We start from the raw sequence: 21,551 nt of genomic DNA, 5'->3' as shown, positions 1-21,551 counted from the left end.
TAATCAGAACCATGAAAGTGATCATGATTAGCCTAGTAAGATTTGTTTATGAAAAAAATTCGATATACCTGACTTATACTTTTCTTTGTTGTTTATTTTTGGATTAGTATTTTGGAAGTAGGTTAATTTTCTAACCTTGATGATATGTGTGAATATCAGAAAGAAAGGTGACATGTAAATAAACAAATTAGAATGACTTAAAATACTAGTAAGAACAGTAGAGCATTTATTTTATCATTTTTCTACCCCTGTTTTTGATTTTACAAGTTCGTGGGATATGAGTAAGTTCCTGAACATTCAGTGCCGGCTGAGCAGGCTCAAATATCCTCCTTTTGCTAAAAAGTGGATCAATATTCGAAAGTCATATGGAAACTTTTACAAGGTAAAATTTCTCCATTTTATTGATTATACTGCTCTTAATGATAAATTTATTACATTTTGCATGTATGTTGTGATTTACTATAGGTGCTTTTCACAGGAAAAGGCCATATACTTTAGTTGTAAGTTTTTATAATCCAAACATGAGGATGATCATACGAGTTTAGGAAGTTGAGCTATTTTTCTTTCAATCTGTTACCATTATTTGAATAGGTTAACTGTAAATACATGATCTTCAGGAGGGGTTTGAAACTGGGGGAGGTATTCAATATGTGAATTGTTTGTGGAACAAATGTTCCCCACTGAATTTTAATTTTATCAAAGTTAATACATACGTGTAGTGTAAATTTGAGTAGTACTACAAGGCTTATGAAAAATGGCATTCATCCACGGTGGCCCTCACCAGCACTGGTTCTTACTGTCCTTACTCTCCTGAGGCAAACACTTTCAACTTTTTGTAGCTGTTTCTTCCAGTATTTACCATTATACTTCTAAATGATATGTTTATCCTATTTCTTAAATTTTCAGTATGAGATATGTATGGAGTTCCTGCAGTGGAAGATGAAGATTTAGCTCTATGAGAAAGCCCCCATACCTGCATGTCCTTCCCCTCTGCATGTCTTCTTAATTAGTTACATTATCTTTATAATCAAATCATTATTCAGTGCTTCCGTTCTTGTAGCAGTGGAGAGTGTTCACAACTTCTCCCCAGATTTTTACAAGTGCCTTCAGTTGTTTTCTTATCCTGTCACTTTCCGTTCAAACTCTGTATTCCGTAAATCATTCTCTGTATTCAAAACACTCAGTGGTCCGTTTTCTTTCTTTCTTTCCGTTTCTTTTCTTTCTTTTCCTTTTTCCTTGGAGACTACCTTCCTATAGCCTTTAATCCTGTTCTAATCTGAACTATTTGTTCATCAGGCTTCTTCTAAAATCATCCCAGGAGATTCTTATCTTGCTTCTCTATCATGTGTTAGACTTTGTGCCATCTTCTTTCCTTTACAACCTCATTTTGGTGAAGCAAATCCTAAAGTAGTTTTGTGAGAAAAGGTGCTTTCCTTTAAAAACATTTTTTGTAGTTTTAACATTTTTTATTTATTTTATTTTTTTATTTTTTATTTTTTTAAAGATTTTATTTATTTATTTGACAGAGAGGGACACAGAGAGAGAGGGAACACAAGCAGGGGGAATGGGAGAGGGAGAAGCAGGCCTTCTGCTGAGCAGGGAGCCCGATGTGGGGCTCGACCCCAGGACCCTGGGATCATGACCTGAGCCGAAGGCAGATGCTTAACAACTGAGCCACCCAGGCGCCCCTAGTTTTAACATTTTTTAAAGCTGAGAAATGTACATACAGAAAAGTGGAGTTTGATTGTTTTAAAGTGAAATCCCTTGTAACTTCCACTCACTTAGCTCCTTTCCTTTCTCCCAGAGGCCCCCCCCCCATAGTTCATACTTTCATGGAAATCATTTTCTTGTTTTTCCTTATAGTTTTAATATTTGTGTGTGTATCCTTATACCATATAGTTTACTTTTGCCTCTTTTTGAACATGGTATAATTAGCATCGTACTGGCTGTATTGTTCATTTTGCTTTTTTCCTCAAGATTGTGTTTGAGATTTATTGAGGTTGTGTATATAGCTGTAGTTAGTTTATTTTATTGCTGTGGAGAATTTCATTGTGTGAATATGTAAGAGTGTATCTGTCCTGGCCATTTTGGGAGCTTTTAGGAGCAGTGGTGCTATAAACATTCTTGCACATGTCTTCTGGTGCCTTTGTGCACGCATTGCTCCAGGGTATAAACCTACGAGTAGAATTGCTGGTTCATAGGGTACGTGCATCATTGACGTTAGGTAATGCAAAAGTAGTTTTCTGAGGGGGGTATACCAATTTGCACTCTCCCCAGAAGAGTGGGTGAATTTATAATTGCTCCACGTCTTTGCCAGCATCAGGTATTGCCAGACATTTTAAATGTTTATAAATCTGGTGGATGTGGGATGCCTTCTCATTAAGGTTCTAATTTGTATTTGCCTAATTACTCATGAGGTGGAGCTTGAGCTTGTTTTCCATTCGAATTTATTTTGTGAAGTCCCTGTTTAAATCATCCCATTTGTAAAAATTGGGTGGTCTGTCCTTTTGTAATTGTAGATTATAATTTGTGATTGTTTATAGATATTTATCTTGGATACTAGTCCTTTGATTATATTTAGTAAATTTTTTTTCCTTTTTTGTGAATTTATCTTTTCACTCATTTTGTGATTTTTCAAAACAATTTCTGTTACAGAAGATTACAAACATATACAAAAGTTGACAGGTAAGATGAACCTTCATGACCCAGTTTTAATAGGTATAAGCTCATAGCCAACCTTGTTTCATCTGTATCTCTACCCATTTTCCCCTTTCCTTACTCTTTTGAAGCAGATCTCAAATGTTATTTCATTTGATCTGTAAACATGTCATTATATAGCTCCAAAAAATAAGGAACTGTTTTAAAAAACATAACTATCATACCATCATCACACTTAGAAAAAAATCAATAGTAATCCCTTAATATTATCAAATGGTCGTAGTTTTCTTTTTAAATTTAATTTAATTAGGTAATTTTTAAAATTGAAGTGTAGTTGACGTTTACTAGTTTCAGGCGTACAACATAGTGATTGGACAGTTCTGTACATTATGCCATGCTCACCACGATATGTGTTACCATCTGCTGGCATGCAGCGTTATTACAGTATTATTGACTATATCCCTGTGCTGTACTTTTCATCCCTGTGACTTTTTTTTATCACTGGGAGTTTATACCTCTTAATCCCCTTCACCTCTTTTTTTTCCTTTTACCTTTTGTGATTTGAATCAGGATCAGAATAAGGTCCATACATTTAAAGTTGGTTGACATGTCTCTTTTAAGTTTTTTAATCTCTAAATTCCTTTTCCACCTCCTTTTTTTTCTCTAGTGATTTATTGTTATTATTTTAAGAAATGGAACCATTTTGGGACGCCTGGGTAGCTCAGTCGGTTAGGCGTCTGCCTTCAGCTTGGGTCATGATCCCAAGGTCCTGGGATCGAGTCCCGCAAAGGGGTCCTTGCTCAGGGGGCGCCTGCTTCTCCCTCTGCCTGCCACACCCCCTGCTTGTGCTCTTTCTCTCTGACAAATAAATAAAATCTTTTTTTTTTTTAAAGATTTTTTATTTATTTATTTGAGAGAGAGAGAATGAGAGACAGAGAGCACGAGAGGGAAGAGGGCAGAGGGAGAAGCAGACCCCCTGCTGAGCAGGGAGCTTGATGTGGGACTCGATCCCGGGACTCCAGGATCATGACCTGAGCCGAAGGCAGACGCCCAACGACTGAGCCACCCAGGCGCCCTAAATAAATAAAATCTTTAAAAAAAAAAAAAGGAAAGAAAGAAATGGAGCCATTTTTCCATTTTCCCACTGTCTGGCTTTTGCTAATTGTGTCCTGTGATATTAATTCAAATGTGCCTCTATCCTCTGTGTTTCATGTAAATTTGTAGGGGCTCAGTCATCTTTAGGTTTGCTTTTTTTTTTCCTATACCTCCCAGGTGACAATGCATTCTTACATTAGGGTGTCTTTCTCAAACCTTTAACTCTATTTATTCTAAGGATAATTATTAATAATTAATAAAGCCATAAAATAATTTTCAAGTCTGCATAAAAACATGCACAGCTCACAATACATTAGAGTGTTCAGAAAGTTGTAGATACAGTAAGGCAATAACATTGCCAGTGCTCTTTTAAGTAGAGAGTAGTATTTTTTATTTTTTTTTGAGAATAGTATTTTTTTTGTGGATCTGTTTATGTTGACCAATTTGTTAGGCTGCTCTTTTCTTTTTTCTTTTTTAGAGATTATATTTATTTATTCGCCAGAGAGAGAGCGCGCGCCCAAGCAGGGGAGCGGCAGGCAGAGGGAGAAGCAGATTCCCTGTTCAGAAAGGATAGGCTGCTCTTTTCTATGTGGTTTTCCCCTGCTCCTAATAGTTAATCAACTCTAATGCCAATTAGTGGAAGTTGAGTAAATGTAACATTTTTTCTTTTTAAAATGTTTTCTTCTTTTGTTTTGTTTTCCTTACTCAAGTAGGCCTAAAAGTCTTGACACAAATTTTTACTATATAGGATGCTAACAATGTATAGTCTTTGGCATGTACAAAGTATTCTTTTCTCCTTTTTAAAACTAAAAATGACTTTTTAACCAACCTTTCTTGGGAGTGGAGATCATTAAATTTGAAATTACCTCTTTCCTTTTCATACGTTTAAGAAACTTATAGGGCAAGCATAATACTTTTCTGTTTAATAGCTGGCTTAAACTTAAAGTGGGTTTGATTTTTCTGTAAGTAGGCTGAAACAATATGAATAAAAATACAGGCTATAGACACAATTTTATACTAGATTTTAGAAAATAAACTTATGTATGGTATCATACTCCAGTGTAGGTTCAGCATTTATAAAATTATACAAACATGTTTAGTTCTTTAGTAGTTCTGTATATGCATTAAAATGTCATTTTTGAAGTAAAAGTGAAGAATGAAATATACTTTGGGAAGGCAAAAGCTATGTTTGTTTTTGTCTTTTTTGTCTTTTTTTTTTCCTGTACAAATACTCAGTTCTGGGTTGGATTTGAGATAAGTTCTCATGGATTTCGTTTTCCACTGAAAATGGACACCTTCTACCCTTGCTCTTCATCTTGTTAAATAAGAAGAGGCTTACTTACGCATATAAAAGGTTGAAATCCGTGGCAAAATGTTCATTGCTTTTCTGTGAATGACTGGACTGTCTTCTTTTGCAGAAATCTGCAGCTATTCTAAAGGCAGATCAGTAAATCTCATCCCTAGAGTATGATCAGACTGTACATTACAAAGCTCTTTTCAGAGTCAGGTTCTGTGGCTGAGCAGAAGATTCTGAGAAACAGGGTTTTTGGGTTTTTTTGTTTTTTTTAACCTGGTCGTACTCTGTGTTCAAAGGGAAGAAAAATACTGTCTAATTTTCTACATTTTTTTCCAGATGGCTTTCAGTAGGTCTGGAGACTTGCAAATAACTTTTCTCACTGTCAAGCCCAAGCAAAAGTGTGAACTTCTAAGATTTTTTTTGCAATATGATTTTTCCGAAGATTCAGTTTTCTTCAAAATCCAAGAATCTTGTCACTGGAAATTAAATGTTTTTTACAGGGTCTTACAGAGATTTCTTCAATCGGTTTATGTAATGAAATGTCTAGGCTAATTTTTGTAGCTTTTCTTCAAACCACTCAGCAAATTTTGGCCTACTGTTTTCCTACCATTCACTTTTCAAGTCAGTCATCTTGCTGAGAACTTTTCCTCGCCAGGCCAGAGGAAGTGTGAGGTTTATGTGTTCTTTATCCAGGTTTTCACACAGCTATTAAGTTTTAGACATGATTGAGTGAATTGGCCTTTGTTTAACAGAGTTAATCATTTTTCTGGCACTATCCAGGACTTTTCATGTTATCTCTGATTCATTTGCAAAATATGCATAACAAATTTTACCATTTTAACCATTAAGTACACAGTTTAGTGTCAATAGGAACGTTCATACTGTCGTGGAACCATCACCACCATTCATTTCCAGACCTTTTTCATCTTCCAAAACTGAAAATATACCTTTTAAAGAGTGACTCTATTCCCCCTTCCTTTGGCCCCTGGTAACCACCATTCTGCTTTCTGTCTGTGAATTGTACCACTCTAGGTATTTCATATAACTGGAATTATACAGTATTGGTCCTTTTGTTACTGGCATATTTCACTTAGCATAATGTCTTCAAGATTCATACGTGTGGTAGCATGTGTCAGAATTTCCTTCCTTTGTAAAGCTAAATAATAATTCCATTGCTTGAGAAGTTCCTTCCTTTTGAAGGTGGAATAATATTTCATTATATTTATATCACATTTTGTTTATCCATTCATCTGTTGGTAGATACTTGGGTTCTTCCACCTTTTGGCGGTTGTAAATACTGCTCCAGTGAATGTGGATGTGCAAATAACTGAGTCCCTGCTTTCAGTTCTGTGGGTATATACCCAGAAGTGGAATTGGATCATACGGTAATTCTGTGTTTCATTTTTTGAGAAACTTCCATGTCACAGCAGCGGCACCATTTTACATTCTCACCAGCAATGCACAAGGGTTCCAGTTTCTCTGCATCCTTGCCAACACTTATTTTCCATTTTCTTGCCCTTTTTTAAAAAATAATGACCATCTAATGGGTATGGAGTGGCATCTCATTGTGTTACTGATTTGTACTTCCAGAATGATTAGTAATGTTGAGCAGCTTGTTGTGTGCTTATTGGCCAGTTGTATGTGTTTGGAGATATGTCTGTTCAAGTCCTTTGACCATTTTGAAATCAAGTCTGTTTTTTTTTTTTTTTTAATTACTGTTGAGTTTTAGGAATTTTTTTTTTTTTTTAAAGATTTTATTTATTTATTTGAGAGAGAGAGAATGAAAGACGGAGAGCATGAGATGGGGGAGGGTCAGAGGGAGAAGCAGACTCCCCGCTGAGCAGGGAGCCCGATGCGGGACTCGATCCCGGGACTCCAGGATCATGACCTGAGCCGAAGGCAGTCGCTTAACCGACTGAGCCACCCAGGCGCCCCCTCTTTTTTTTTTTTTTTTAAGATTTTATTTATTTATTTGAGAGAGAGAGAGCAAGAGCAGGAGGGAGGTGTAGAGGGAGAGGGAGAAGCAGACTCCCCACTGAGCAGGGGATCATGACCTGAGCTGCAGACAGACGCTTAAGCTTAACCGACTGAGCTATTCAGGTGCCCAGGAGTTCTTTATATATTCTGGATGTTAATCCTTTTTCAGATCTATGATTTCCAAATATTTTCTTCCATTCTTTGGGCTGCTTTTCTCTGTTGATAGTGTGCCCTTTGATATACAAAAGTTTTAAATTTTTAGGAAGTCCAGTTTATCTAGTTTTTCTTTTGTTGTCTCTTTTGGTGTTGTATCCAAGAAACCGTTGCCAAATCCAGTGTCATGAAACTTCTCCCTTAAGTTTTCTTCTAAGAATTTTATAGTTTTGACTGTTAGGTTTAGGTCTTTGATCCATTTTGAGCTAATGTTTTATTTTATTTTTTTTTAAAGATTTTATTTATTTATTTGACAGAGACAGAGACAGCGAGAGCAGAAATACAAGCAGGGGGAGTGGGAGAGGGAGAAGCAGGCCCCCCACCGAGCAGGGAGCCTGATGCGGGACTCGATCCCAGGACCCTGGGATCATGACCTGAGCCGAAGGCAGTCGCTTAACCAACTGAGCCACCTAGGCGCCCTTGAGCTAATGTTTTATTAGTGATTGCTTTGAATTTATAGATCATGTTGGATAATTATTGATAGCTGAACAATATTAAATCTTTCAATTTATGAACACAGGTATCTTCCCATTTATGTTATCTTTAATTTCTTTCAGCAACATTTTGTAGTTTTTGATGTACAAGTCCTTCACCTCTTTGGTTAAATTTTTTTTTTTTTTGGGCGCCTGGGTGGCTCAGTTGGTTAAGCGACTGCCTTCGGCTCAGGTCATGATCCTGGAGTCCCTGGATCGAGTCCCGCATTGGGCTCCCTGCTCGGCAGGGAGTCTGCTTCTCCCTCTGACCCTCCCCCCTGTCATGTGCTCTCTCTCATTCTCTCTCTCTCAAATAAATAAAATCTTTAAAAAAAAAAAAATTTTTTTTTTTTTGCTACTGAAAAGGAATTGTTTTCTTAATTTCCTTTTTGGATTCTTCATTGTTAGTGTATAGAAATGCACCTGATTTTTGTGTGTTGATTTTGTATCCTGTGATTTTGCTATCTTTGCTTATTAGTTCTGGCAGTTTTTTGGTGGAATCTTCAGGACTTTCTGCGTATAAGATCATGACACCTGCAAACAAAGATCACTTTACTTCTTCCTTTCCAGTTCAGATCCCTTTTATTTCTTTTTCATGCCTACTTGTTCTGGTTAGAATTTCTGATACTATTTTGAATGGAGGTGGTGAAAGTGAGCATCCCTATCTTGTTCCTGATCCTAGAGGAAAAGCTTTCAGCCTTCTCACCATTGAATATGATGTTCACTCTAAATTTTTTTATATAGACTTTATTATTTTGAGGTAGTTTTCTTCTGTTCCTAATTTGTTGAGTATTTTTATCATGAAAGGGTGTTTATTGTCAGATGACTTTTTTGCATCAATTGAGGTGATGTGTTTTTTCCCTTCATTCTGTTAATGTGGTTTGTTATATTATTTTTTGTATGTTGAACCATCCTTGCTTTCCAAGAATAAATTTCACTTGGTTGTGGCATATAATACATTTAGTATGCCACTGAATTTGGTTTGCTAGTATTGTTGAGGATTTTTGCATCAGTATTTATAAGGGATAATGGTCTGTAGTTTTCTTATAGTGTCTTTGGCCTTGCTATCAGGATAATGCTAAGCTCATCAAATGATTTAGGAAGTGTTCCTTCCTCTTCAGTTTTTTGCAAGAGTTTGAGAAGGGTTGGTGTTAAGACTTATTTAAATGTTTTGTAGAATTCCTGTCCTGGGCTTCTCTTTGTTGGGTGGTTTTTGATTACCAGTTCAGTCCTCCTTACTTATTGTAGGTCTGTTCATATTTTCTGTTTTCTTCATGATTCAGCCTTGGTAGGTTGTGTGGGTCTAGGAATAGTCCATTTCACCTAAGTTGTTCAATGTGTTGGAAAAGTTATTTTTGCAAGCACATTTTTCTAGGTGATACTTAGCAAAAGGACCAGAATGCATTGCGGTATTACAATAGGATAATTATTGATGTTTATCATGGTGCTTTTATATCATTTGCTTTGTGATTCTCTCGATAACCCAGTGAGTAAGGAGTGTAACTATTAGTCTTATTTTACAGACGAAGAACTTGAGGCCCCAAGATGTATAGGTGACATAGCTATACAAACTACAGAATATAAAACTTAACATATACGCAGAAGATAGAATAGTGGTTCTCAAAAGTGGAGGGGCATATTGGAATCTGGGGAGTGAGATTTTTACATTTATTAAATTGGAGCAGGTATTTAAATATAAATAGGTTGAAAAATACCACATGATAATTTCTTTCATGCTGGATCTTAATTATCTTTAGTCATAGAAAGGCTAGATCTTTTTTTTTTTTTTTTTTTTTTTTGGTGTATCTGTCTAAGGAGTCTGTCAAATAAAATAATACATCATAGTAAAATACCATGGAAAAGAATGTTCGGGTTAAAATGGTAGAGCTTTGGGGTGCCTGGGTGGCTCAGTTGGCTAAGTGTCTGACTCTTGATCTTGGCTCAGGTCTTGATCTCAGGGTTGTGAGTTCAAGTCCTGTGTTAGGCTCCATGCTGGGAAGGAAGCCTACTTAAAAAAAAAAAATAGTAGATCTTCAACTTAGATGTCCAGAGCAATACATTTCCTTTCATAAATGATTTGTCAAATTACAAAACTGCAGACTCTTTAGATGTCTTGAGGATTCTACCTATTTGTATGTATTTTCATCTCTAACTTAAGATAATTTTTTTAAAGCTCTGAAGGTTTGAGTTATAAGAGTATTTGTCTTTTGCCTAACTTTAGCTATTACTGTTAATTTTCATTTTATTTTTCATAGTGACTTACAGAATACTAAAGAATTATTTACTAAGCTGTTTATTTTCCAGGTTCCTAGAAGCCAAACCAAATTGACAATAATGCTTGAAAAGCTAGGAATGGATTATGATGGGCGGCCTCACAGCGGTCTTGACGACTCTAAGAACATTGCCCGAATAGCAGTTCGAATGCTTCAAGATGGATGTGAACTCCGAATTAATGAGAAAATGCATGCAGGACAGCTGATGAGTGTATCTTCTTCATTACCAATAGAGGGCACTCCAGCTCCACAAATGCCACATTCTAGAAAATAACAGCATTTTTGCCCTTTGCCCATGGATCATTCACTCTAACTGGAGTTGCTACAAAGAGTTAGCAGATGAATACTTATTGAATTAGTCCTGCGGTGCAAAATTTAAGCACCTTAAACATTTACAATCTTACTACAGTTACAGTTATATATAAATGTGTGTGAACAGATTCTGTGGGGAGGGCATATTGAATTTTTTGTCACCAGCACTTTTGATATGAGCAGTACTTGTTACACAGTAACAGTTCCTGCTTAGAATTGACTTTTATAATTTAAGGTGTCCAAGATATGTCCCTTTTGGTTTTAAAATGCAAAGGCTTATTGGCACTCCCCTTGAATGTCATATCTTATTGATATTAAAATACATAATGTATTTCTACATTAACATCATTAGATCGAGTCATTTCTTACAGTGCAGGAAAGATTGGAAGGCCTTGTCTAGCCTTTGGGTTTTAAGAATATCACAGTCCTTTTGGTTTTTGAATTCTGTATGTGAAGTTCAGCTGTGCATGGTGAATTTCATAAAGTACTTGGTACACATATCTGCCTACATTTCTTTTCAATTTGTAGTTGGAAGACTTGTGGTGGATTATAGGGTCTTGTTAAGAATTCAGTTACTGGTGAGGTTAATAGAAAGTCAGAAGAAAATTCCATTTGAAGGAATATAAGGGCTGTAGCTCAAACTTTATAACACATAAACATATCCGTGGGGTTTTTTGGACTTCATTTTTTTGGTTCCCCTCCCTCTTGTGACACAAATCTGCCCTAATTCTTAAATCTAAGAAACCATGCTTTGAAATAGACTAAAAATAAGGGTCACCACTTAATTTTGCATTTGTATTCAACATTATGAGTAGGTAATAAAATCAAGTAATGCTTTTTAACATATCTTATGTTTTTATTACAAGTTGATTTTACATAGTGACCACTAAATGTTGAATAGTTAATTCTTAACTAATTCTAAAAACATAAGTGAGTTTATGGCGTTGAAAAAGCAAAACTGTTATCTAGAAGGTAAAAATACTGAATTTCTCCCTATAGTTTTCATGAACAATTTGCTTCTTCTCTTTTCCTTTCTATTAGTAGTTGTGCTGCTACTTTATTTTAATGATTTATATATTAACTAAATGAATTTTATAGAAGCTTCCAGCCCTGATGCATAGGAAAAAAGGAGGCATTTTTCTTGGTCTGAGAATTCTTTCCACAGTGCTGTAGAAAGAATGAATTTTGCCTTTGAGCGGTAGTTGTAGAATAAGAATAAAGACTAACAAGTAGATAACAGAAGGCACAAGGGAATGTGATGCCCTTAGACAAACCGATATGGATTATAGTAAAACAAGGAAATCTAGGTGTTTTACATTTATGTAGTAAACTTTGGGGGTGAAATGGATATATGTTGAAATTTTTGTGAATCCTAAATAGCACCATATAATATACCATAAAGTATTGCTGAAAATTTCAGAGAATTTCCTTCAAATCCTTACTGAGTTGGGCCAGGGCAGAGTAGTAGAGAACAGCACATCACTGTTGAGATGTGGATGCCAGGAGGTCCACTGGCACACTTTTTAGGTGATTTTTTTCCACGTAGCCACCTTAACCTTAGAAATCAAATTCATGCCACAGCAAAATCGTAATTGTCTGTTGCCAGCTTCTGTAGTTGCTTGTCAGTAGCTAAAATTGCAGTGGGGAAATCTGATTTGGGCAAGGAAATATTCCCTCTTGTTTTGTTTGTTTTTAAGTCAGACTTCTAATTTCTGGGCCGATTTTTCCTTTTTGCAAAATAGCCCAAGTACTGACAAACTCCTCTTGTATTTCTTTTTAAGGCTTTCAGCATTACAGGTTGTCAGTATCCTTTTGGCTCAGTCAGATATTTTATTTGGTGATGTTTTACTGTTCTCATTTTTTTAAAAACTGTTGAGGAATAATTGACAAATGTCGGTGTATATATTTAAAGTGTAAATGTGATGATTTGGTGTATGTTGTGGAATGATTACCAAGATCACATCACTTCATATAGTTAACTTTTTCTTTTGTGGTGAGGAGAATGCTTAAGGTCTACTCTCAGCAGCTTTCAAGTATACGAAACCATAGTCGGCACTGCTGTACATTAGAGCCTAAGAACTTACTCTTCTTATGACTGAAAATTTGTACCCTTTGACCTATATTAGCCCATCTCTTCCATCCCCAGCCCTTGGCAACCACCATTCTGTTATGTTTCTATGATATTAGCTTTTTTTTTTTTTTTTTTTTAAGATTCTGCATATAAGTGACACCATGCAGTATTTGTCTTTGCCCATCAGCCTTATTTCACTTAGCTCTCCAGGTTCATTCACACTGCTGCAAATGACAGGATTTCCTTTTTCTTTATGGCTGAATAATAATCCATTGTTTATGTACTATTTGTTTCAAGATATTTTTTGAGTTCTCTTGATTTCTTCTTTGATCCATTGGTTTCTCAGAAGTGTTTTGTTTAATTTCCACATATTTGTGAACTTTTCCAGCTTTCTTCCTATCATTGACTTGTAGTTTTATACCATTGTGGTCAGAAAGATAGTTGATATGATTTCAGTCGTCTTAAATTTTTTGAGACTTATTTTGTGACCTAAGATATGATCTGTCTTGGAGAGTGTTACGTGTGTGCTTGAGAAGAACATGTATTCTGCTGCTGTTGGTTGAAATATACTATATATGTCTGTTAGGTTCATTTGGTCTAAAGTATCACTCAAGTCTATTATTTCCTTATTGATTTTCTGTCTGGATGATCTGTCCATTGTTAAAAGTGGGCTATTGAAATCCTCTACCATTATTGCATTGCTTTCTATTTTTGCCTTCAGAACTGTTAATAATTGTTTAATATATTTAGGTGCTCAGTATTGGGTACATAAATAATTGTTATATCCTCTTGATGAAGTGGCCCTCATTTGTTGCAGTTTTTGAGGTAAAGTCTGTTTTGTCCAATGCAAGTATAGCTACTTTATTCTCTTTTGTTTTCCATTTGCATAGAATATCTTTTCCTATGCCTTTACTTTTAGCTTATGAGTGCCCTGAAAGCTTAAGTGAGTCTCTTAATGGCAGCATATAGTTAGGTCTTGTTTTTATATGCATTTAGCCACTCTATTTCTTTTAATTGGAGAATTTAAACCATTTACCTTTAGAGTAATTATTGATAGATAGGGACTTAGTATCTCCATTTTGTTAATTACTTTTGATTGTTTTGTAGTTCCTTTTTTCCTTTCTTCCTTTCTTTGTGCGTTGATGGTTTTTTGTAGTGGTATGCTTTCTTTTTATCATTTGTGTATCTATTATAGGCTTTTGCTTTGTGATTACCATGAGGCTTTCATAGTATATCTCATAGTTACAACAACAGTCTTGTGTAAGTAAGCTGACAACAGCTGAACTCAAAAGTTAAGCATTTCTTTAGCATTTCTTGTAAGGCAGGTCTAGTGACAAATTCCCTCAGTTTTTGGTAGTCTGGGAAAGTCTGTATCTCTCCTTCATTTCTGAAGGACAACTTTGCTAGGTAAAGTATTCTTGGTTGACAGTTGACAGTTTTTTCTTTGAGCACTTAGAATATATCATCCTATACTCTCCTGGCCTACAAGGTTTCTGCTGAGAAATCAAACTTTTTTCTTTTGCTGTGTTCAAAATTCTCTTTTTCTCTGATTTTTGAGATTTTTTTTTTTTTTATTATATGTGTCTCAGTAAAGATTTCTTTGGGTTGAATCTATTTGGGGATCTTTGAGTTGGATGACTATATGTCCCCAGATTTGGGAGATTTTCAGCCGTTATTTCTTTAAGTCAATTTTCTATCTCTTTCTCTTTTTCTCTCCCTCTGGGACTCCCATAAAGCAAATATTGTTTCACTTGATGATCCATAGTTCAAGTAAGCTTTCTTTACTCTTTTTTTTTTTTAATGTATTTACATGAATAATAGTTTTTAAGGATTTATTTATTTGAGAGAGAGTACGATTAGGGGGAGGAACAGGGGGAGAGAATCTCAAGCAGACTCCCCACCAAGCATGGAGCCCAGTGCAGGGCCTAATGCTAGGACCCTGGGATCATGACCTAAGCCAAAATGAAGAGTCAGCCACCTAACCTCCTGAGCCACCCAGGCGCCCCTATGAATGATATTTTTTTTAAAGGTGTGGCGGGGGGCACCATTTAAACCTGGTGAGGCAAGCATTAACAATCCTACTTGCTGAATTGTGAAGCTAAATTCAGTGGCTGAAACAAAGACATTCTACTGTTTGGTAGGAATAAAATCCAGGTCCCCGGGCGCCTGGGTGGCTCAGTTGGTTAAGCGACTGCCTTCGGCTCAGGTCATGATCCTGGAGTCCCGGGATCGAGTCCCACATCGGGCTCCCTGCTCGGCAGGGAGCCTGCTTCTCCCTCTGACCCTCCCCCCTCTCATGTGCTCTCTGTCTGTCTCATTCTCTCTGTCTCAAAAAAAAAAAAAAAAAAAAAAAAAATCCAGGTCCCCTTTTCCAGGTCTTAGGGCTTATAAGAACATAAAAGTTCTGCCCTTCAGTCCTGTGGGCCCAGAGCAGGGGCATCCAGTGGTTGCTGGGTGTGGATTGCAAAGAGAAGTGTGACCTGCACACACCAAGATTGAGGGTGGAGAAGAGGGTACCGGTCCTCCGAAGCCCTTGGTGCCCAGCTCTAGCAAAGGAGGTGGGGGTGGGATAGTGAGACCCCAATGAGAGAATCCCCAGTGAGGCAGCTTTCTGCACCTAGTCCCTATCTAGCACAGTGTGCACACCAGTCTGCACACCAAAGGGTTCTGTACCCCCCCCGCCCCCCCGCAGCCCAACCCAGCAGGCCCTTGTCCTGAGCTCAGGGGCCTAGAAGGGTGGACATCTGGCCAATGGTGGTCTGAGAAGTGGCAGAGCACTGTGCTCTGGGCTGCCCACCTGGGTACAGGATTGCTGAGACAGCCGGTCCCCCGTGGGCAGTGCCATCTCCACTGTAGGAGGAGGTGTAAGTTGCCTAAACCCCCAAGCATCTTCTCTCTCCCCAGCAGTGGTGGTCCTTGCTATCTTCCTCCCTGTGGTTGAGCCTGCCACCCAGCCCATAGGTTCTGTCACCATCCCTCCACTGGGCTGAGCTGTGCTGTCCTCTCTCCACTCTTTTTTACTCTAATTTTTTTATCCTCTGGATAATATCAAGAGATCTGCCTTTAAGTTCTCAGATTTTTTTCTTCTGCCTTATTGAGCCTGCTGTTGAAGTTCTCTGTTGCATTTTTCATTTTATTCATCTGTGGAGTAGTGCTCCCTTTGTCCATTGGGGATACATTTTAAGACCTCCAGTGAATACCTGAAACCACAGATAGTCCTGAACCCTATATATGCTATGTTTTTTCTTATGCACACTTGCTTATGATGAAGTTTAATTTGTAAGTTAGGCACAGTAAGAGATTAACAAGTCACTTATAATGAAGTAGAATAGGTACAACAGTATAATAAAAGTTATGTGAATGTGGTCTCTCTCAAAATATTGTACTGTACTCATGTTTCTTCTTGTGATGATGTGAGATGATACAATGCCTACATGATGAGCTGAAGTGAGGTGAATGACGTAAGCACTGTGATGTAGTGTTAAGCCACTGTTGGCTTTCTGACAATACGTCAGAAGGAGGATCGTCTGATTTGGGTGATCCTGAATCATTGAGCCATGACAGTGTCGGTGGTTGGATGTCAGGAGCAGACAGTGTTGATGGTTGGGGATCCTCCATAGGTGAAGGGTTTTTTTTTGCTGAAATCTTATAGAAGAACGTTATAATCAGAAATGATTGTCTTTGTAACTCATCAAAGTATTGTTGTAGAGGTTGTAATCCTTTGGTGATCATATGGGTGACTTTAATGCTGCGTTCCATCTGAGGATTGTATTCCATGATTTTGTCCTTTGTGCAATTCAATATATGTCAGCAAATTTTGGGAATGTCTACATTGCTGGTTGTGCTTCAGTTTCTTCTTCATCTTCCTCTTCTATACATGATTCCAGAAGTTCTTCTAATTCCTCATTTGTTAACACTTCTTGATGGCCTTCAATATGTTCTTCACTTTCTCAAGAATGTTGGCAATTCCTCTCCAATAGCTTATCTTGCTGTGTGAATGATTCTCCTAACTTCTCCATCAATCCCTTGGGAAGTCTTTAAAATTATCCACGACTTCACTTGATAAGTTTTAGGAGGCATATACAGTTTCTGGTTTTAATTCATCCATTGCAGCTTTGATGAATGTTACTGCATGAGCAGTAATGAATGATTTCCAGCCCTGCATTATGTCCAGATTAGAGTCTGCACCAATTGATGGTTGAATGCAATCAAATACGAGGCAGGTGTTTGTGGCTTTCACAAAGCAAATGATGCCCTGGCCACGGGGCTGAAGCCATGAGGTATTTAGAGGTTAAAATGAAACTTCAGCATTTTCATTTTCATTGCAAACAGATTCAGGATGGCCAGGTAGTGGCACTGTTATTAATAGGACTTTAAATTCCAACCCTTCCTCTTCCAAGTATTTTTTCTCTTTCAGGATGAAGCACTGGTGGAACCATTCCAGAAAAAAGATGGCTCTCACCCATGCTTTCTGATTATGTTGCCAGAACATGGGCAGATAATTTTTGTTTTCGTTTTTGACAGCGCATGGGTTCTTTGCTCTGTACCCTCTGCCTGGTGTATCATATACCTTGCATAAGTGTTGCCACATAGTAGAGTTAGCCTGTCCTTCTATGTTTTATGCCCTGGGACCCCTCTTGCGCTTTTAAGAGGGTACATTCTATAGGGCATCTTCTTCCAGAAAAGACTGATTTCATTGCAGTTAAAGACTTGGTTTGGGCGGCATCCTTTCTCTTTTTGGGGGGGGGGATGGGAGAGGGAGAGAGAATCTTAAGAAGGTTCCACACCCAGTATGGAACCCGATGCGGGCTCAATCTCATGACCTAAGTCAAAATCAAGAGTTGGATGCTTAACTGACTGAACCATCCATGCGCCCCGAGTATCCTTTCTCTTTAATCAGCTTCTTCAACTCTGCCAAAACTGTAGCAGCAGCTTCTTCATTGGTAGTCACAGCCTCTCCAGTAATTTATGTATTTTTTAATCTAAACCTTTTCTTGAATCTGTGATAATCATCCGTTATCTGCAGTAAATGGCTTCATGTCCCTTAAGGGATCCCCCGTCATTGGAGGGGCCGAGCTCCCGCTGGTCGTCCTGCAGAGGTCCTGTGCGTGGCAGTGGTGGCGAGGGCTGGTGGGATCCTCGGAGGCAGAGGCTGCTGGGGTCCCTCAGTTCTCCTTTTTTGCCCCTGGGAGAAGTTTCTAGCCGAGGGCTGCCTCCTGGCACTTGGCCTGGCGTCCTGGCCCTCAGAGCGGTGGTGGGGTGGGGTCCTGGGATCACGTGCGCGTGGAGCTACCACGGCGCCTGGGGTCCGTGGCCGCGGGTGTCTGGCGTCCAGGGGGTCCAGGCGCGGGCTGATCTGTGAAACGAGGGTTTGGGTCCCGGGCTCCTCCCAGTGACTCGGGTGGGGTGGCGGGGAGGGGGCTGCAGCAGCGCAGGCCCGGGGATGACAGGGTGCAGCGGTGGTTTGGGCCCAAGGGGTAGTGTGCGGTCGCGGCACAGCCGGGGGACAGTGGGTCCGGGTGCAGTCTCAGGATGGCAGCAGCAGCGGCATGTTCCTGGGGAGGCCCGCTGAAGCCACGTGTCGGGACCCAGGGGGAGGGTTGCGGAAGGGTGCGAGCTCGGTGACTACAGTGACAGCAGAGCCGTGAGCTGGGACCGGTGGGTGCAGGTCTCAGAGTAGTGGCAGCAGGGCCCCAGGGATGGCCGTGCAAGCAGGACGCGCGACCTTGAGGGCAGGGCTCCGAGCAGCAACAGGTGTCCCATGATGGTGGGACAGAGTTGCCCCCTGGGGGAGGGGGCACAGAGCGGTAGCAGCTCTGGTCCTGTATGTGGCGGGGCGCTGTGGCATCCCGAGCTCGGAGTGGGGCGTAGCCGCAGCTGGGGTCCTGGGGACCGGGCTCACTGGGCCACACCACCAGCCCCGAGGGAGAGGAGAGGCAGCAGCTGGAATCCGCGTTCCTCAAGACTGGGGGGTCCTCAGTAGCCAAGGCGTCCACAGCGGTGAGGCTTGCTGGGGGTCCTTCCAACTTTATGGCAGCCATCTGCTGTGGTCGAATCGCTATTCTACTCACCATCATACCTGCTTCAGGCCCCAGCAAATTAGCCTATCAATCTTGTGCTCTCGCTTCTGGTTTTTTTTAAGACCTGCTTTGATTCCAGCCTTCTCCTTCCGCAACTACCCAGACCTTTGGCAATAAGTTCATCTATTTATTCCCTCATTGCACAGATTCATATTTATCTCCATGTTTTTTCTGTTCCTCCAACGAGATTGTAAATTCTTCAAGTGCAGGTTCTTACATATTGTATCCCCAGAACCTAACACATAAGGGATGCTCAGTTAAAAATAATTAATGGTGGTAAAATGTGTTCCATAAGATCAGTACCTTTTTCTGAAATTGCAAAGGGTGGAGAGCTTAAGTGTTGACTACTCTCTGAGAAAGGGGTTGCCTCGTGGGCAGACTTACAGATACGGGCTGGGCTGTTCTCTGTTACTATGCACCATAAATACATTTTTAGAGACTTTGACTCAGTAGCAGTGATGGTTAATCCCCGTCTATACTTGGCTTTCCCTCTAGGTGCCAGGAAAAGCAAACAAATGTTAAGCTCTCCTTCCTAGTTCAGACTCTGCACTGCTGATAAAAAAAAAATCTGCTCCAACTATCTTTGGCTTTGAAAAGGTCATTGCTTACTTTTCCTTTGTTTGGAGCCGTGATTTTTCAAACTTTTATGCACAAGTACTCCCTAATACTTTTTTAAAAACTAGTTTTAAAAGGAAAATATTAACACTGTATATTTAAAGCTGACCCTAAGTTTAAATAAATTGGCAAAGGGGTATAATTTCCAGCATAGTATAAATATTGATATTTTAAAACAAAATGTTCATTACTCTTTCAGATATACCCAGTAGAGTCGAGATATCGTAGAAATTCAGTACCATCAACCAGTATAGATAATACACAAAGAAAAATACACAAATATTTAAAATTTAGATCTTTCTTTTTTCTTGAAGTTGTATTTTCATTGCAATTTCCTCACAAGATTTTATCCTAATGTAACACAGCAAAACTCTACCATAATACCTAGATGGGACCCCCAAAAATTGAATTGTGAAAATCTGAAATCATATTATTGCAATAATAAAGCGGGGGGAGTGTATGTTTTAGTCTGTACTGTCACACAGGACAAAAGTAAAAATAATGAAACTTAGACAAGCTGGCGATCACTTTCTAACCACCACCACCACCAGCAGCAAGTGCCTTCCCCAGAGAAGCTTAGAATGTTTGGGAATAGGAGGCTGGTTTGAGGGACAGGGGTCAATTCCATTAGATCAAATTTTCATATTCCTGCAGTTGGTTGCCTTAGAATTTTTCTATATATTTTTATGCTTGAAAGTCATATCAATCACACTGTCATATACATCTTTGCAACAAAAATAAGTACATGTAAAATTTTATTTTCTTGTGATCTTAAAGCTGTGCTAAATTTCTTCTGTATTGAGATTAAATTAATTTATGTAATTGATCAAAATATAAATATATTTAAAAATTTGATACTTATTAAATGCGAAGTTTTTGAAAGTCCTCTTTTAATGAGATTATTTTTCTGATTAGTTTATATATCCTTGGATAAATGGCATTGATCGAATGAAGGAAGGTTCACCATTAATTATGTATCTGTCTTTCATTTCTGTCTATGTAAATGCTGAAAACAGCCCCTAAATAAAGAGATGGGAATGGAAGTAGCTTTATTAAAACAATGTTACTCAATTTTTAAAATTCCATGCTAAAAATCACATTGTGGTTTTAATCATCCTTCAGCTGACATCATGATTAGTTTATTGTTCATTTTTTGTTGAGAACAGAAAATTGGTAGCTGCCTAACATTTAGAAGAGTTTGTTACTTAGAATTATTCATTCTCAAATTTGGGGATATAAACCCCGAGGGCTTTACCAAGACTATCAAATGATTGTTAATTGTAATTGTTACTCTTTAATTTAGAAAAGCTTTATTTAATTCAATATATTTAACCCAGTTGGGAAATCCAGTCTGTTACTTTCAAAACACCTTTCAGATACATTCTTTTGATAGAATTAGTGCTTTAAATATATTTTCATCATAATAAATGTTTCATAAATATGTAATTCATGAAAACCTTGGGGCTGCAGATTTAATCGGTTTATGGTAAATGTCCACCATATATGAAAGTGAAAGATCTACCATCTCATCATTAAATCAAATAACCAAACCAGACTTCCTTTCTGTCAGGAAAAGTCTGACTTGAAAACTCAAATGTGTTAATGAATTTTGAAGAATATAAAAATCATCAAGAACATCACCAAACACTTCTTGTAAGAGATTACTAAAAGTAGTCAAGACTTAAAATCACATAGATTTAACAATTTTTTAAGAAACAAGATAAATACACTATTTCTCATTATTTAACTTGTAACAATGAGTTATCTGTAAGCTAAAATTAAAAGTTATTCATAGTAACTTATAGCAAGTAGGGTGATAAGATAGTCTTTCAATAAACCTTTGTGTGTATATTGAACGAAGGTAGGTGTTTGGCTTTTGGTAGAATTAGGAATCAAAATATAACATTAAATTTATTAGATATGATCAGACTTTTCCTATAAAATGTTATAGGCTGCTAAAAACTAACTGATGTGGCAGCTAGAATCTAATTTATTTTCTGTTAATGGTGGTAGGAAATGGTAATCATCTCATGAGATTAAATAAATTGAGATTTGGCTGTATTTGGAGTAAATATTTCATGATATGATCATGAAAAGTTTTCTTTGCAGTTTTTATTCAGTGCATCTTGAAAATTCTAGTCGTCCTTAAAAATATTTCATGTTACAAGTTCAAGTTATCGTTTTAAGATCAGCATCACCAAACTGTTCTTGTTTTGACTGCTCAAAGGTACTTTACTTTCCAGTCAGTGATTGTTCTAAAGAAGAGTATTTTAAGTAGCAGGAAAAATTACTTACGTGAAAATCTGTAGCATTCAGCATTTCTTACAGGTACTTCCTGCTTTGCTGGTGGGGCTTCCATCTAGAAGGATCTGTTTCTTCCTTGGCAGGAATCTGAAGATAGACAGTGACCAGTTTGTTAAATAAAAATCCTCCTTACTTCCGCTGTACCCCGCTTGTTACCACATATCTGAATTTTGAACACATTGT

General features: G+C 38.1%; 1 protein-coding gene across 3 annotated transcripts in view; it reads left to right on the top strand.

Moving 5' to 3' along the window:
• The window catches only part of ERI1 (exoribonuclease 1), a 34,535-nt gene extending 14,748 nt beyond the window's left edge, over positions 1–19,787 (top strand). For 2 of the 3 annotated variants that reach the window (XM_045879762.3, XM_064585599.1), the window contains 2 exons: positions 268–382; positions 10,018–19,787. In XM_045879762.3, coding sequence (XP_045735718.1) covers positions 268–382; positions 10,018–10,260 — 358 coding nt within the window. In that variant the 3' untranslated portion in view covers positions 10,261–19,787. Of the gene's footprint in view, positions 1–267; positions 383–6,310; positions 6,436–10,017 lie in introns of all 3 variants that reach the window. The other variant, XM_045879763.3, reaches the window with a different exon arrangement.
• The last annotated feature ends 1,764 nt before the right edge of the window (positions 19,788–21,551 follow it).

This window comes from Mirounga angustirostris, unplaced genomic scaffold (genome assembly GCF_029215605.1).
Source record: "Mirounga angustirostris isolate CCGP_5_RB_7025 unplaced genomic scaffold, mMirAng1.0.hap1 SCAF_2, whole genome shotgun sequence".
Taxonomy (NCBI): Eukaryota; Metazoa; Chordata; class Mammalia; order Carnivora; family Phocidae; genus Mirounga; species Mirounga angustirostris.
Note: the sequence above shows the minus strand (reverse complement) of the source record. Positions and strands in the feature narration are given on the sequence as shown.